Raw genomic sequence first — 16,381 nt, 5'->3', positions numbered from 1 at the left:
ATATAAAAGGAATCAAAATAGTATTAAAGGGAATTATCAAATGTAAAAGTACTTAAGAGTACAGAATTTCTAATTGGGTGATCGGATATTTCTCTTATTGCCCTTAAAGGGACAGTCAACACCCTCCACAACAGGATTCCATATGTTTGTAACGCAAACGAAGATCTGTCTGCACCACCTCCCTTCTCTATTTCCTCTATCCTTATCCTAGTAATCCTTCCAAATAGATCCATTATTCTACTCAAAATATGGCCACCAAACTCCTCCCCCTTCTCCCCTATCTCTATTTCAAATCCGGCTTGTTCATGTAGGGATTGATGATGCGCACGATCTTTCATTGCGCATGCTCATTTGTAATTCAGTCCGATCGTAAACCGCAATCGGACTTGTCGCAGCATACACATTTTAATTCATTTACTATAAGAAGTTTATATTTATGTTCAAAATGTAATATAAATGACAATTTAGAAGTGCAAAAACAACGCTTGTAGTGAAGGTAACAACCTATTATAATGGTAATAAGGTTCTGTTAAAAATATAATGTCAGAAACTATTGGGGATAATAAAGTTCCGCTTTTTTCGTTCCTATTGAATTGGGCATGCGCGAACCGCCATGAACGAGTTTGAAGATTCTGACAGAGGATTACATTTTGATTGGAGAATGGATTGAAAGAGAAGGTTAGTACATAACGGTGGGGGGAGTTTGGCGGCCATATTTCGAGTAGATTAACGGATGTATTTGGAAGGATTACTAGGACAAGGATAGAGGTAATAGAGAAGGGAGGCGGTGCAGGCAGATCTTCGTTTGCGTTACAAACATATGGAATCCTGTTGTGTTGGGTGTTGACTGTCCGTTTAATTGTAGGGTTCAGGACAGCTTTGTGGCTTTACTCTTAAGGGAAGCAATTTGGCTAAAAGGCAACCATATTGAGCGAATGTATTCAAAAGGAAGATATGGGGGGGGAGTAAATGGCTAACTGATCACTTGTTTGATACACTTACTTTCAATGTTTATCAGATCCTAAATTGACAGATAGTTTAGTGAATTTTTCCCAAACCCTTGAGTGTTTACCATTGCACCTGCCATCATTTTCTTCTAGTGATTTATAGTTTGAGACCATTTTTATTTCACATACACAAGAGTTTTTGAACAGAGTTTTCTTTAGATCAATTTTGTAAAATGATAAAAATGGTTTGTCGCTTTAACATCTGAATCTCAAGTATATTCATTAACCATGGAAATAAACTTGCTGAATTTACTTAATTTTTAATTTTGTGTTCATTTATTTATTGACAGAAGATTAAAGTAATAAGCAATAGCTACTTTAACCCTTTAAGGACACAGCTTTCAGTTTGCTCAATTGTTTTATGACAGAAAAATTACGTCATATGTCCTTAAGAGGTTAAATGAACGTGTCAAGGTTGTTGGAATGTGATACAAATGGTAAAATCAAGCTTTGATAAGTTAGCATTGGCAGAAGAATCTGTGTTGATAACTTAATAGTAAGTCAAATAATAATGTTCCGTTTCTTTTTTTTTTCTCTCCAGGGTTTGGTGAAGGATATACAGATCTTGTGCTGAAGGGGAATCTGAAAGAATTAAAGTTCTTGGCCTTTTATATCAAGTGAGTGGACACAATATTAAAACCAAATTATTTAACCAGGATCATTTTTAGCTTGAACTAATATTCTGCATTGTCCAGGGACAACACGGTTGTTGCAGTCTCAAGCATGAATTTTGACCCTATGGTTTCACTAGTTGCTGAAGTCCTACTTTCTGGCAGAAAAATACTCAAAGATCAAGTACAGTAAGTATATTTATTAATATATAAATATATATTAAAAAAAGCTGTATGCTCGTAAAGACATTGAGTATGTGTTGTGGGAGGGTCCTCATTTAACCCCCTAAAAAAGCTGGCACAAAATGTTACCCTATAAGCACTAAAAGTTATGCGTGAGCAAGATGGGGTTGATCGTGGCTGTTTGCACGCATTGGATGTAGCGCTTGTATTAGAAGTTGAAAGTAAATGCAATCTCTTGAGCGCAATTTAAGTTAATGCATGTTGGGATTGTGCGTTCTCAGAGCTCTGGTTAAAGTGAAGGTCAAGTCCGGCTCACTCGTTTACACTTTTATCAAGTACATGTAAAATTAGCATGATGTTCATTCATCAAAAACGTTAAAAATATTTGTGTCATTTTAATTTTTAATTTAAAATTACCCTCTGTTTTACCGCAATTGTCCGCCCGATATCTTCCCACATTTGATTGACAGTTTTTCTAAATATTATAGCCAATTCCTTTTCTTCCCCCGGGGCGTCCTGCCCCTTTTTACCCACGTCATCTTTAACTATTGCGCATGCGTGTAATTGCGGCTCTCGTCACCGACTTCATGCTCGTGCATGATATGCGCATGCGTATTCCGCTGTATGATTGCATAATAAAATAACATTGCCTATTGTACTCATCGAAACGGGGTAAATATCATGTCACCAGATGCAGCAAAATACGTATATGTTTTTACATTGATTATTAGCTTATGTGTATTAATAACGAATTATTGTTTACTTTCGTGTGAATGCAATGTAACACTGCTACGTCCTTCAAATTGCTACGCATGCGCGAATTCGGCTAAACTAAGCATGCGCATTTTGAAAATGGTGTTGTGCACGAGCTTGGAAGTGATGCAGCGGGCTTGTTGAAACGCTTGCTACGTCACTAGTGCCAAAGAAGGAAGTGGAGCGGGGGAGGAGTAAACATAAGAAACGGCGGCGGTATTATATATATCAAATTTTATTATAAATAATGGACTTTTTAAAAAAATAATGTTAGCGACTATAATACATAGATTATAAGGTTAACATAGTTGCTGTGCATTTAGTTAAAATTGACCTTCACTTTAACTGTTTAGCAAAACAAAGTGTCACAAAACACATAAAAAAAAATACATTTACACTCATAACAGCATTATATAAAAAAAAGGTATTTTTTTTAAAATTTATAAAAATTTAAGCGACATCTAGATAGGGAACGTGCACATGTCTGAATCATTACATGACAGGTAAAATGGCTGCCATCTTGTGTTCTAGCTCATGTATAACATTTATGCAAACATGCTGTAGATGTGCAAGCTCCTGTGTGTACCTTCATGCTTTGACAAAGGTTTTCAAGACAATTGAGAGGGGGGGGGGGGGGGGGAATTTAGAAGTAAATTGGAAAGTTGTTTAAAACTATGTACTGTGAATCATGAAAGAAAAAAAATTGGATTTATTTCCTTTCATGAGCTTGTACCTTATGCTTTAAAACAGGTCAATACTATGTAAACTTGTTCACATATTTGATGCCATAACATTGAGGGGGATACAAGTTGTTGGGGTGTAGCCAAGCCTAAAGCTTTTTCCTAGGACCGTTTTTACATTGTAATTTTTGGTTTTCTACACAAGTCAGGGGATCATTAGTGAAAATCATTAAAAGGGACAGTTTACTCAAATTTTAATTTGTTCCCAATGATCCATTTTACCTGCTGGAGTGTATTAAATTATTTACATTATCCTTATATTGGCATTTGAATTAATTTAGCCTGTGGTATCCCCACCTGTTCTAAAAGTTTTCGTCCTCGAGGCCAAGCTGTGTTAACACAGCCAGTAGAAGAAATTACACTCCGAGTCGGTTATCGAAGAGATAAGGTAATAAAATGTTCATTTCTCCAACATTGGTGTGTCCGGTCCACGGCGTCATCCATAACTTGTGGGAATATTCTCTTCCCCAACAGGAAATGGCAAAGAGCACAGCAAAAGCTGTCCATATAGCCCCTCCCAGGCTCCGCCCCCCCAGTCATTCTCTTTGCCGCTCTGAACAAGTAGCATCTCCACGGAGATGGTGAAAAGTATGTGGTGTTTAGTTGTAGTTTTTTATTCTTCTATCAAGAGTTTGTTATTTTAAAATAGTGCTGGTATGTACTATTTACTCTGAAACAGAAAGAGATGAAGAGTTCTGTTTAAAAGAGGAGTATGATTTTAGCAGCAGTAACTAAAATCAATTGCTGTTCCCACACAGGACTGTTGAGCTGAGAGAACTTCAGTTGGGGGGAACAGTTTGCAGACTTTTCTGCTCAAGGTATGACTAGCCATTTTTCTAACAAGACTGTGTAATGCTGGAAGGCTGTCATTTTTCCCTCATGGGGATCGGTAAGCCATTTTCTTAGACTCAAACAGAATAAAGGGCTTATTATGGGCTATAAACTGGTGGACACTTTTAGGGGCTAAATCGATTGCTTTATTTAGGTATTATATGCAGTTTGAAGTGAATTTCACACTTTTTTTAATATTGGGGAACGTTTTTAGCGCCAGGCACTTGTTAAGACACCTTCCCAGTCAGGAAGGGCCTTTCACTGTAGTAGGCAGAGCCTCAGTTTCGCGCCATTATTGCGCAGTTACTTTTGAGTACAGTACATGCAGCTGCATGTGTGAGGGTCTGGTATCCACTGAAAATGTTCCTAGAAGGCTTCAATTGGTATCGTATACCCCCTGGGACTGGTGAAGTCGCAACAAAGGCTGTGGCTGGGACTGTAGGGGGGGGTTAAAATTGCAAACGGCTCCGGTTTCCACATTTTAAGGGTTAACAGCTTGAAAATTGGGGTGCAATACTTTGAATGCATTAAGACACTGTGTTGAAAATTTGGTAAAGATTGGATAATTCCTTCATAGTTTTTCACATATTCAGTAATAAAGTGTGCCCTGTTTAAAATTTAAAGAGACAGTAACGGTTTTGTTTTAAAACTGTTTTTGTGCTTTATTAACCAGTTTAAGCCTGTTTAACATGTCTGTACCTTCAGATAGATCATGTTCTGTATGTATGGAAGCCAATGTGGTTCCCCCTTCAAATATATGTGATAATTGTGCCATAGCGTCCAAACAAAGTAAGGACAGTACTGTCACAAATAGTAAGGTTGCCCAGGATGATTCCTCAGATGAAGGAAGTAGACATAGTTCTACATCATCTCCTTCTGTGTCTATACCAGTTATGCCCGCACAGGCGACCCCTAGTACTTCTAGCGCCCCAATGCTTGTTACTATGCAACAATTGACGGCAGTAATGGATAACTCCATAGCTAATATTTTATCCAAAATGCCAGCATTTCAGAGAAAGCGCGATTGCTCTGTTTTAAACACTGTAGAGCAGGAGGGCGCTGATGATAATTTTTCTGTCATACCCTCACACCAATCTGAAGTGGCAGTGAGGGAGGGTTTGTCAGATGGGGAAATTTCTGATACAGGAAGAATTTCTCAGCAGGCAGAACCTGATGTGACATTTAAATTTAAATTAGAGCATCTCCGCGCATTACTTAAGGAGGTGCTAACTACTCTGGATGATTGTGACAATCTGGTCATCCCAGAAAAATTGTGCAAGATGAACAAGTTCCTAGAGGTCCCGGTGCACCCTGATGCTTTTCCGATACCTAAACGGGTGGCGGACATAGTAAATAAGGAATGGGAGAAGCCAGGCATACCTTTTGTCCCTCCTCCTATATTTAAGAAATTTTTCCCTATGGTCGACCCCAGGAAGGACTTATGGCAAACAGTCCCTAAGGTCGAGGGGGTGGTTTCTACACTAGCCAAGCGCACGACCATTCCTATTGAGGACAATTATGCTTTCAAACATCCTATGGATAAAAAATTGGAGTGTTTGCTTAAAAAGATTTTTGTACAGCAAGGTTACCTCCTTCAACCTATTTTGTGCATTATTCCTGTCACTACAGCGGCGTGGTTCTGGTTCGAGGAACTGGAAAAGTCGCTCAGTAGGGAGACTCCGTATGAGGAAGTCATGGACAGAATTCACGCACTTAAGTTAGCTAATTCAGGGTTTGCAATTGTGGCGCGCAGAGCGCTCTGGCTAAAGTCTTGGTCGGCGGATGTATCTTCCAAGACAAAATTGCTTAATATCCCTTTCAAAAGGTAAGACCCTTTTTGGGCCAGAATTGAAAGAGATTATTTCAGACATCACTGGGGGAAAGGGCCATGCCCTCCCACAAGATAGACCTTTCAAGGCTAAGAATAAGTCCAATTTTCGTTCCTTTCGCAATTTCAGGAACGGACCGGCTTCCAACTCTGCAGCCTCTAGACAAGAGGGTAACGCTTCCCAGACTAAACCTGCTTGGAAACCAATGCAAGGCTGGAACAAGGGTAAACAGGCCAAGAAGCCTGCTGCTGCTGCTGCTACCAAAACAGCATGAAGGGGTAGCCCCTGATCCGGGACCGGATCTAGTAGGGGGCAGACTCTCTCTCTCTTTGCTCAGGCAAGAGATGTTCAGGATCCCTGGGCACTAGAAATAGTCTCTCAGGGTTATCTTCTAGAATTCAAGGAACTACCCCCAAGGGGAAGGTTCCACATGTCTCACTTATCTTCAAACCAAATAAGACAGGCATTCTTACATTGTGTAGAAGACCTGTTAAAGATGGGAGTGATACACCCAGTTCCAACTGTGGAACAAGGTCAGGGGTTTTACTCAAATCTGTTTGTAGTTCCCAAAAAAGAGGGAACTTTCAGACCAATTCTGGATTTAAAAATTCTAAACATCGTTCAAAATGGAAACCATTCAAACAATTTTACCTACAATCCAGGAGGGTCAATTTATGACTACCGTGGATTTAAAGGATGCGTATCTACATATTCCTATCCACAAAGATCATCATCAGTTCCTAAGGTTCGCCTTTCTGGACAAACATTACCAGTTCGTGGCTCTCCCATTCGGGCTAGCCACTGCTCCAAGGATTTTCACAAAGGTGCTCGGATCCCTTCTAGCGGTCCTAAGACCAAGGGGTATTGCAGTGGCACCTTATCTGGACGACATTCTAATCCAAGCGTCGTCTCTTTCCAAAGCAAAGGCTCATACAGACATTGTTCTAGCCTTTCTCAGATCTCACGGGTGGAAGGTGAACGTAAAAAAGGAGTTCCCTGTCTCCGTCGACAAGAGTTCCCTTTTTGGGAACAATAATAGATTCTTTAGAAATGAAGATCTTCCTGACAGAAGTCAGAAAGTCAAAGCTTCTAAACGCTTGTCAAGTTCTTCACTCTATTCTGCAGCCTTCCATAGCTCAGTGCATGGAAGTAGTAGGTTTGATGGTTGCAGCAATGGACATAGTTCCTTTTGCTCGAATTCATCTAAGACCATTACAACTGTGCATGCTCAAGCAGTGGAATGGGGACTATACAGACTTGTCTCCAATGATTCAAGTAGACCAAATGACCAGAGACTCACTCCGTTGGTGGTTGACACAGGATCACCTGTCCCAGGGAATGAGTTTCCGCAGACCAGAGTGGGTCATTGTCACGACCGACGCCAGTCTATTAGGCTGGGGCGCGGTCTGGGATTCCCTGAAAGCTCAGGGTCTATGGTCTCGGGAAGAGTCTCTTCTCCCGATAAACATCCTGGAACTGAGAGCGATATTCAATGCTCTCCGAGCTTGGCCTCAACTAGCGAAGGCCGGATTCATAAGATTCCAGTCAGACAACATGACGACTGTAGCTTACATCAACCATCAGGGGGGAACAAGGAGTTCCTTGGCGATGAGAGAGGTGTCCAAAATCATCAAATGGGCGGAGGATCACTCCTGCCACCTATCTGCAATTCACATCCCAGGAGTAGACAACTGGGAGGCGGATTATCTGAGTCGTCAGACTTTCCATCCGGGGGAGTGGGAACTTCATCCGGAGGTGTTTGCCCAGTTGACTCAATTATGGGGCATTCCAGACATGGATCTGATGGCGTCTCATCAGAACTTCAAGGTTCCTTGCTACGGGTCCAGATCCAGGGATCCCAAGGCGACTCTAGTGGATGCATTAGTGGCGCCTTGGTCGTTCAACCTAGCTTATGCGTTTCCACCGTTCCCTCTCCTTCCCAGGCTTGTAGCCAGGATCAAACAGGAGAAGGCCTCTGTGATTCTGATAGCTCCTGCGTGGCCGCGCAGGACGTGGTATGCAGACCTGGTGAATATGTCATCGGCTCCACCATGGAAGCTACCTTTGAGACAGGATCTTCTAATACAAGGTCCATTCGAACATCCAAATCTAGTTTCTCTGCAGCTGACTGCTTGGAAATTGAACGCTTGATTTTATCCAAGCGTGGGTTTTCAGATTCAGTGATAGATACTCTGGTCCAAGCCAGAAAACCTGTGACTAGAAAGATTTACCATAAAATATGGAAAAGATATATCTGTTGGTGTGAATCCAAGGGATTCTCCTGGAGTGAGATTAAAATTCCTAGGATCCTTTCCTTTCTCCAAGAAGGTTTGGATAAGGGATTGTCAGCGAGTTCTCTAAAAGGACAGATTTCTGCTTTATCTGTCTTGTTACACAAACGACTGGCAGCTGTGCCAGATGTACAAGCTTTTGTACAGGCTTTGGTTAGAATCAAGCCTGTTTACAGACCTTTGACTCCTCCCTGGAGTCTAAATTTAGTTCTTTCAGTTCTTCTAGGGGTTCCGTTTGAACCCTTACATTCCATAGATATCAAGTTACTATCTTGGAAAGTTTTGTTTTTGGTTGCTATTTCTTCTGCTAGAAGAGTTTCTGAATGATCTGCTTTACAGTGTGACCCACCCTATGTGGTGTTCCATTCAGATAAGGTTGTTTTGCGTACCAAGCCTGGTTTTCTTCCAAAGGTTGTTTCCAACAAGAACATTAACCAGGAAATAGTTGTTCCTTCTTTGTGTCCGAATCCAGTTTCAAAGAAGGAACGTTTTACACAATTTAGATGTAGTCCGTGCTTTAAAGTTCTATTTAGAAGCAACAAAGGATTTCAGACAAACTTCTTCTTTGTTTGTCGTTTATTCTGGTAAGAGGAGAGGACAAAAAGCTACTGCTACCTCTCTTTCTTTCTGGCTGAAAAGCATCATCCGATTGGCTTATGAGACTGCCGGACGGCAGCCTCCTGAACGAATCACAGCTCACTCTACTAGGGCTGTGGCTTCCACATGGGCCTTCAAGAACGAGGCTTCTGTTGATCAGATATTTAAGGCAGTAACTTGGTCTTCTATGCACACTTTTGCCAAATTTTACAAATTTGATACTTTTGCTTCTTCGGAGGCTATTTTTGGGAGAAAGGTTTTGCAAGCCGTGGTGCCTTCTGTTTAGGTAACCTGATTTGCTCCCTCCCTTCATCCGTGTCCTAAAGCTTTGGTATTGGTTCCCACAAGTTATGGATGACGCCGTGGACCGGACACACCAATGTTGGAGAAAACAGAATTTATGCTTACCTGATAAATTACTTTCTCCAACGGTGTGTCCAGTCCACGGCCCGCCCTGGTTTTTTAATCAAGTTTGAAAAATGTCTCTCTCTATACACTACAGTCACCATGGCACCCTATAGTTTCTCCTTTTTTTTCTCCTAACAGTCGGTCGAATGACTGGGGGGGCGGAGCCTGGGAGGGACTATATGGACAGCTTTTGCTGTGCTCTTTGCCATTTCCTGTTGGGGAAGAGAATATTCCCACAAGTTATGGATGACGCCGTGGACCGGACACACCGTTGGAGAAAGTAATTTATCAGGTAAGCATAAATTCTGTTTTTCCATTGTTCTCTCCAAGTATTGGTGATTGGTTTATGGACAGATATAAGATAAAGAAGCAGGTATATGTACACAATGTGATAAAGTAATCAGATCCGATTATACTTACAAAGCTCAACCCATTTTATTAGGTTGTGGCTTCAAAACACAAAAAAAAGCTAATTCATATACACAAATAAACCTTAAAAAAACAAATCTCATACATTTTATACTATGCAGCTGGTTAAAAAAAAAATAAAACTATTTATAATATACTGTCCCTTTAAATGCACGCACACACACAGCCGCCCATGTGTCCCATGACATTGCGACAAAGAATTGTATCTGCATTTATTTTCCCTTACGAAAAAGGTTGTGTAAGCAAAACGGGTCCCAGTTACAATAGTGGGCAGTCTCCCTATGCACAGTACACATTGTCTAATCTAGTGGGGACCTCCACAATCCCCAGTTTAATAAGCACTGCTCTATATAATGAGTACTTATTGGTGTACTATACTACACTATATTTCATTTTTTTTTTTATTTAAAAGGGATAGAAAGGTTAAAATTGAAATGTGCATAGATGAAAACTTGAAAGAATCATTTTTGCACCATACTTCCATTAGCAATAATGCTTTTAGTAAAAGTTACTACTGTTTTTCTGTGGCATACGCACATATGCTGTGAGGGCCAGTGCCCCAGTATTCAATAGCTTTGTAAAGACGCAATTTGTGCCATACCACCACTAACTGAGAAAGTATGCTGTTTGAATACTGGTGCATGGGACCTTAAAGGATATCTGCGTATGCTGCAGAAAAATGGTTTACTAGAAGCATTTTTGCTAATGGACGTATATTGCAAAAATGATTCTATTTCATGATAAAATTAATTCATGTATATTTCAATTTTGACCTGTTTCTTTAAAACAGAGGATTCATCATGCACTGTTCTTACACTTATATAATTTTCACTGCAATCACTTTTTGGATTTTATATTTTTTGTGATTGTATTTGCACATAAGGGAGGGACAAGACAGGGAACCTAAACAGAAGACACCACTGCTTGAAGAACCTCTCTCCCAAAAGAAGCCTCAGTCGAGGCAAAAGTATCAAATTTATAGAATTTTGAAAAAGTGTGTAGAGAGGACCGAGTTGCAGCCTTGAAAATCTGTTCCAGGGGGCTGCTGTCCAGCAGTTTCATAGGCCAAACGGATTATACTCCTCAGCCACAGAGACAGAGCCATAGCATTCTGACCCTTGCGACAAGGAAGAGGACTGGCAAAAATCCTTAGTCGCCTGCTACTAGTACTTCAAAGCACGTACCACATCTAGGTTGTGCAGTAAACACTCTTTATGAGAAGAACGGTTAGGACACAAATAAGGAACAACGTTTTCCTGGTTAATATTGCTATCTGAAACCACTTTAGGAAGGAAACCTAACTTAGTACGCAGAACTACCTTATCCAAATGAAAAGCCAAGGGAAGGAGATTCCCACTATAATGCTGAGAGTTCAGAAACTTTGAGCAGAAGAAATTGCAACAAGAAACAAAACCTTCCAAGATAACATCTTAAAATCTAAGGAATGCATAGGCTCATACGGAGCCTGCTGAAGAACCTTAAGAACAAGGTTAAGACTCCGGGGAGGAGTAACAGGTTTGAACGCAGGCCTGATTCTGACCAAAGCCTGACAGAAGGATTGCACATCTGCCACGTCCGTCAGACCTTTATGTAACACTATAGATAAGGCAGAAATTTGACCCTTCAAGGTACTAGCAGCTCACCCCTTCTCCAGGCCCTCCTGGAGAAGACACAAAATTCTAGGAATCCGAACTCTACTCCAAGAGTAGCCTCTGTATTCACACCAATACAGATATTTACACCATATTTTATAGTAAATCTTTCTGGTAGCAGGCCGGTGCAATGAGGATCACCAACGCCCTCCCCTGTTTGATTCGAGCAATGACCCGAGGAAGGAGAGCGAACAGAGGAAACAGGTATGCTAGACTGAAATTCCAAGGAACCGCCAGAGCATCTATCAGTACAGCCTGAGGATCCCTTGACCTCGACCCGTACCTCGGGAGCTTGGCATTCTGATGAGATGCCATGAGATCCAGATGTCCCAATTTGAGGATCAGGCAGGAAAATACCTCTGGATGAAGTTCACACTCCCCCAGGTGAAAAGTCTGTCTGCTCAGAAAATCCGCTTCCCAATTGTCCACACCTGGAATGTGGATCACAGCCAGACAGCAGTTGTGAGTCTCCGCCCACTGAATAATTTTCATTACCTCTGCCATGGACAAGAAACTCTGAGTTCCTCCCTGATGGTTTATGTAAGCCACTGAAGTTATGTTGTTCGACTGGAACCTGATAAACCGGGCTGAAGCTAACTGAGGCCAAGCTAGAAGAGCATTGAAGATTGCCCTCTGCTCTAGGATGTTTATGGGAAGGCTTGACTCAGACCCTTTGCTTTCAGCGAGCCCCAGACAGTTCCCCATCACAGTAGTCTGGCATCCATGGTCACAATCACCCAGGAAGGCTTGCGCAAGCAGGTTCCTTGAGAAAGATGTTCCTGAGACAACCACCATGGAAGAGAATTTGTCACCTGATCTAGTTCTAATTGCGGAGACAGATCTGCATAATCCCTGTTCCATTGACTGAGCATGCAGAACAGAGGTCTGAGATGGAAGCAAGCAAACAAACAATGTTGTCCATGGCAGACACCATCAGACCAATTACCTCCATACATTGGGCCACTGACGGTCAAAGGGGGGACTGAAGGGCAAGACAAGAGTTGAGAATCTTTGTCTTTCTGACCTCTGTCAGAAAAATTTTCATAGATTGAGAATCTATTATGGTTCCCAATAACACCACCCTTGTAGCTGGAATTAAGGAACTCTTTCCCAAATTAACCTTCCATCCGTGAGACCGCAGAAAAGATAACAAGCAAACTCCCACACGGAGATGTTGAAAAGATGGCGCCTGAACCAGAATGTCGTTCAGATAAGGCACCACTGCAATACCCACAACCGAAGCACTGCCAACAGCGCTCCCAGAACCTTTGAGAAAATCCTGGGAGCTGTGGCAAGGCCAAATGGAAGAGTCACAAGCTGGAAGTGTTTGTCTAAAAACGCGAACCTTAGAAACTTGTGATGGTCCCTGTGAATGTGCAGGTACGCAGGGGGAAGGTAAGAATGGAACAAATCGTTTCCATTTTGAAGGATGGTTCTCTGAGAAACTTTAGACTCTTGAGGTATAAATTTGGTCTGAAGGTTCCCTCTATTTTGGGAACCACAAAGATTGTAGTAGAATCCTAGGCCGTGTTGCTGCATTAGAACAGGAACAATCAACCCCAGGCCGGATAGATCCCGGACACAATGTAAGAAATCCTCTGCAGATAAAGAGAGGCAATGTGGGTAGCAATGTCTTGCAAGGTAACTCCAACCAGAGTGCGAGAGGAAATGCAGGGCACTACATGTGTAGACGATAAGGTTTGGGACCCTTGAGGAGAAAGCTGCAGCATATCTTGAACAGGAGACCCCTGAACAACATGTGCCTTAGATAATGATGGCTCAGGATCAAAGTCTATCCCTGTAATGCAATGTTCTCTCAATACATGAGGAACAAAAAGGGATTGGTGGTTCCACATTAGCATCAAAACACAAAAACTACAAGTAACATTTTGCAGGGCCTCTTGGTCCATCTTTACCCAATAAGTAAACCCACAAGCAATAAAATACTTTTATTCCACTTTTAAATATATTGGCAAAAACAACGTTACTGTTCCTTTAAAAATTTTAAGCCAACTATTTATTTTTTAGCAGCAGAGCAACTGCTATATAGAAAAGGTAAAAAACATCTCAGGCAGCTCTATACCTCGGCAATCTCTGCTGGAGGTGCCTACCTGTCCTGCTGGTTGCCTGGATCAATAGTAGTTAGCGATCCGGACTCAAACCACAGCTGCTCAAACCGGCTATCAAGCAATTGCTGTCTCCGTCCTTTGAAGAGCAGAGCTGCAACGGTTATTCTGTTATCCTGCACACACAGGACGTGGCCCTGAAAAGCGCACAAAAAACACCTTTGCCGCCTCAGAGAAAGCCTGCCCATCGTGGGTGTACCTAACTAAACTTCCCGGCCGCCATTAACTTTTTGTCAAAAGTAAAGCTGCCGGGAGAACTAAGTAACAACCGATGTCATCCACCCTGTCCAGAACACACCGGACACCAAACACTACTGAGCCTTATTAATAAAAGTTCCTCTCATCCCCAGTGCCTGCTGCACAAAACTGCCACACATTATCCCATTAACACATAATAGGATCAAATGTATTAATGTCCCAAACAGAACTAACTGTTAAAAGTGCCAATATTTCCTGTCTTCTTTCAGAGGATTAAATTTGGCACTTACCTCAATGTAGATTTGCCCGGCAGCAGGACAGCTCACCTGGTTTGAGAGGGTTTCCTCCCTCACATGGTCCTGTGGAAAGAAGAAAGACTGAATAATCTTACTCAGGCTTTTAAGATAGGGCAGCAATAACTGTTAGGGAGGCGCAGTGGGGATTATACCCCACAAGATCCCATTCGCTTAAACACACCACTGCTCTACTGAAGAGACTGACATGGACTTTGGCTAAACCCCAGAAAAGATCAGGGAAAACCTGCTCTGCTTTAAAATAAAAACTCTTGAAGAAAATTTCTCTTTCAGACACCTAAACTTTACCACCTCCTTGCAATGCAGGCAAAGAGAATGACTGGGTTTTAAGGGAAAGGAGGTGATACTTAAATGATTACTTTCTGTTATAATTTTTAAGCTAAATAACTAACATATTAAAGTTAATAAACATTAATTAAAACCTACTGACCTATATTTTCTCCAAAACGAAGTTTCATAACGTTCTAAAAGTTATACATCTTTTATTCGCCGATGATGTCACGTTATCCTGCCCACTATTTTCAGCACTGCGTGTTCAAAATACTTAAACCAATAACTGTGTTTAAAGCGCCATTTTGAAACCTAGGTATTGTAAGCGGATTGGTACAGAGCAAAGGATACCCACGGAGTGGGTTTGGAAAACAATTAAATTTGCAGACAAGATTTCTGATATACGGTAGAGATATGTTAATGAAATGCTATTGATAAACAGCGTATTTGGGGTAGTTAGTTAGTAACAGGCATAGAAAATATTTATTTACAGTGGCCCTTTAACAGCTTTGCTGCTCATTGCCTCCTCCTGCTGGCCAGGAGTGATATTCCCAATAGTAATTAGAGATGATCCGTGGACTCACCATGTCATTAGAAAGAATACAAATAAATCATATAGGTTTCTTTTGCCACTCCAGAAAGTAAAATGGATCATTGAGAACACAGTAAATGGTACTGTGTCCCTTTAATTCTACATAAACAATTTCAGTGCCTAGTTCAAGGCATTGCATGTGATGCATCAAATTTACTAAAAGATAAGCTACATCTACTGTTCTATAATATCCTATAACAAGTTACGTAGGGAAGGAAAGTAACCAGGAGAGATTGACTTTTAAAAAAAACAAAAAATATAAATAAAAATTTTTTAAAGAAGTATTTGATCCTATAACCGTTTTCCTTAATTTTACAGTGTTTTTAAAGAAATGAATATTCTCAAATAAATTTTCCCTTAATTAGTTTGAGTGCCACAGTTTGTTGTAAAATGACCAGAAGTAGCAATTTAGGCATAAACCCTACTAGCTCTTGTTTGTGATATTACGTGTAATGTAAATAGTCCCAGTATAGCAGTTTCCCCAACTCCAGTCCGCAGGCCACATATTTCTTATATCTTAGCTGATGGGTGAAGTGATTATTTATCCTGTGCGCTAGTTACAATATAATGAATGTGGCCCGAGTAAGGGTCCTGAGCACTGTGTTTGGAAAACACTGCAGCACAAATTGTGGGATTATAAAGGAGGAGAAGTTGGAGACCATTTCTTTGTATCATTGATTATATATTTCTGTTAATGGATTTGTAACCACAAATAACCAGCAACTTTCTTCACAGGTCAGAAGATTTTGTGGCCTTTATAACCAGCTTAGCCAAATCATCAAGAACATAGAAAACCATCTTATCCAGAATTGCTGCCATTAAATACACCATTGTCCTTATATAGAAACTCCTCGCTGAAGATCATGGTAGAAGTAGGCAAATCCTATGTTTGGCCAATGTGACAGAAACATATACTTAATCGACTCCTAAAGTGTTTAAAGTATAATGGGATTTTTGTAGCTAAACCTTATTGAATACACTTTTCTATACTATTAGTCAACTCCTTTTAATGGCGAGTTCTGTAGCAGAAAAACAAAGTAAACATCTCTTAATTGTAATAAACTTGTAAAGTGTGATAATGTGTGGGCCTGTTTTATACAGGGGCTGTCCCAGTTTTTCTTCATCAAAAATGCAACAACTTCATTACTGCAGACTTAGTTTTAATGATCTGTGCATTTTGTAAACCAGGGCATTACAAGGGAACGGTTATCTCCTGAGTGGGACATTAACCGTTGCAAAGGGGTTAAAACAAACAGAGCCGGAGTGTCAATTAGCGATAAAATGTTTATTTATAAAAAGGACACCAATTCCTAAATAGAAAAAAAATCCATAATACTTATCACATTAACTTTGTTAAAAGCAGGTAAACAGACACATCCACACATCTGAAACACTAGATTGCAGAAGTTTTGCACTAATTTTAACATTAGAAATTGCCAAGAACACTAGATCACAGCAGTGTGTGCTGACAGGTAGCGCTCCAAACAGGTTGTGACCTACTTAACAGATAAACCCCAAAAAGTCTGATTCAGAATACAATTTTATACATT

At 40.8% G+C, this 16,381-nt stretch overlaps 1 protein-coding gene across 1 annotated transcript in view; it reads left to right on the top strand.

Moving 5' to 3' along the window:
• The window catches only part of LOC128653123 (apoptosis-inducing factor 3), a 243,687-nt gene extending 227,777 nt beyond the window's left edge, over nt 1-15,910 (top strand). Inside the window, exons 17-19 of the mRNA XM_053706228.1 lie at nt 1,549-1,624; nt 1,703-1,807; nt 15,567-15,910. Of these exons, the coding sequence (XP_053562203.1) occupies nt 1,549-1,624; nt 1,703-1,807; nt 15,567-15,621 (236 nt within the window). The 3' untranslated portion in view covers nt 15,622-15,910. The remainder of the gene's footprint in view (nt 1-1,548; nt 1,625-1,702; nt 1,808-15,566) is intronic.
• The last annotated feature ends 471 nt before the right edge of the window (nt 15,911-16,381 follow it).

The sequence above is a fragment of the Bombina bombina genome, chromosome 3 (genome assembly GCF_027579735.1).
Source record: "Bombina bombina isolate aBomBom1 chromosome 3, aBomBom1.pri, whole genome shotgun sequence".
NCBI classification, from domain to species: Eukaryota; Metazoa; Chordata; class Amphibia; order Anura; family Bombinatoridae; genus Bombina; species Bombina bombina.
The sequence above is the reverse complement of the archived record's forward strand: the minus strand, read 5'-3'. Positions and strand labels throughout refer to the sequence as shown.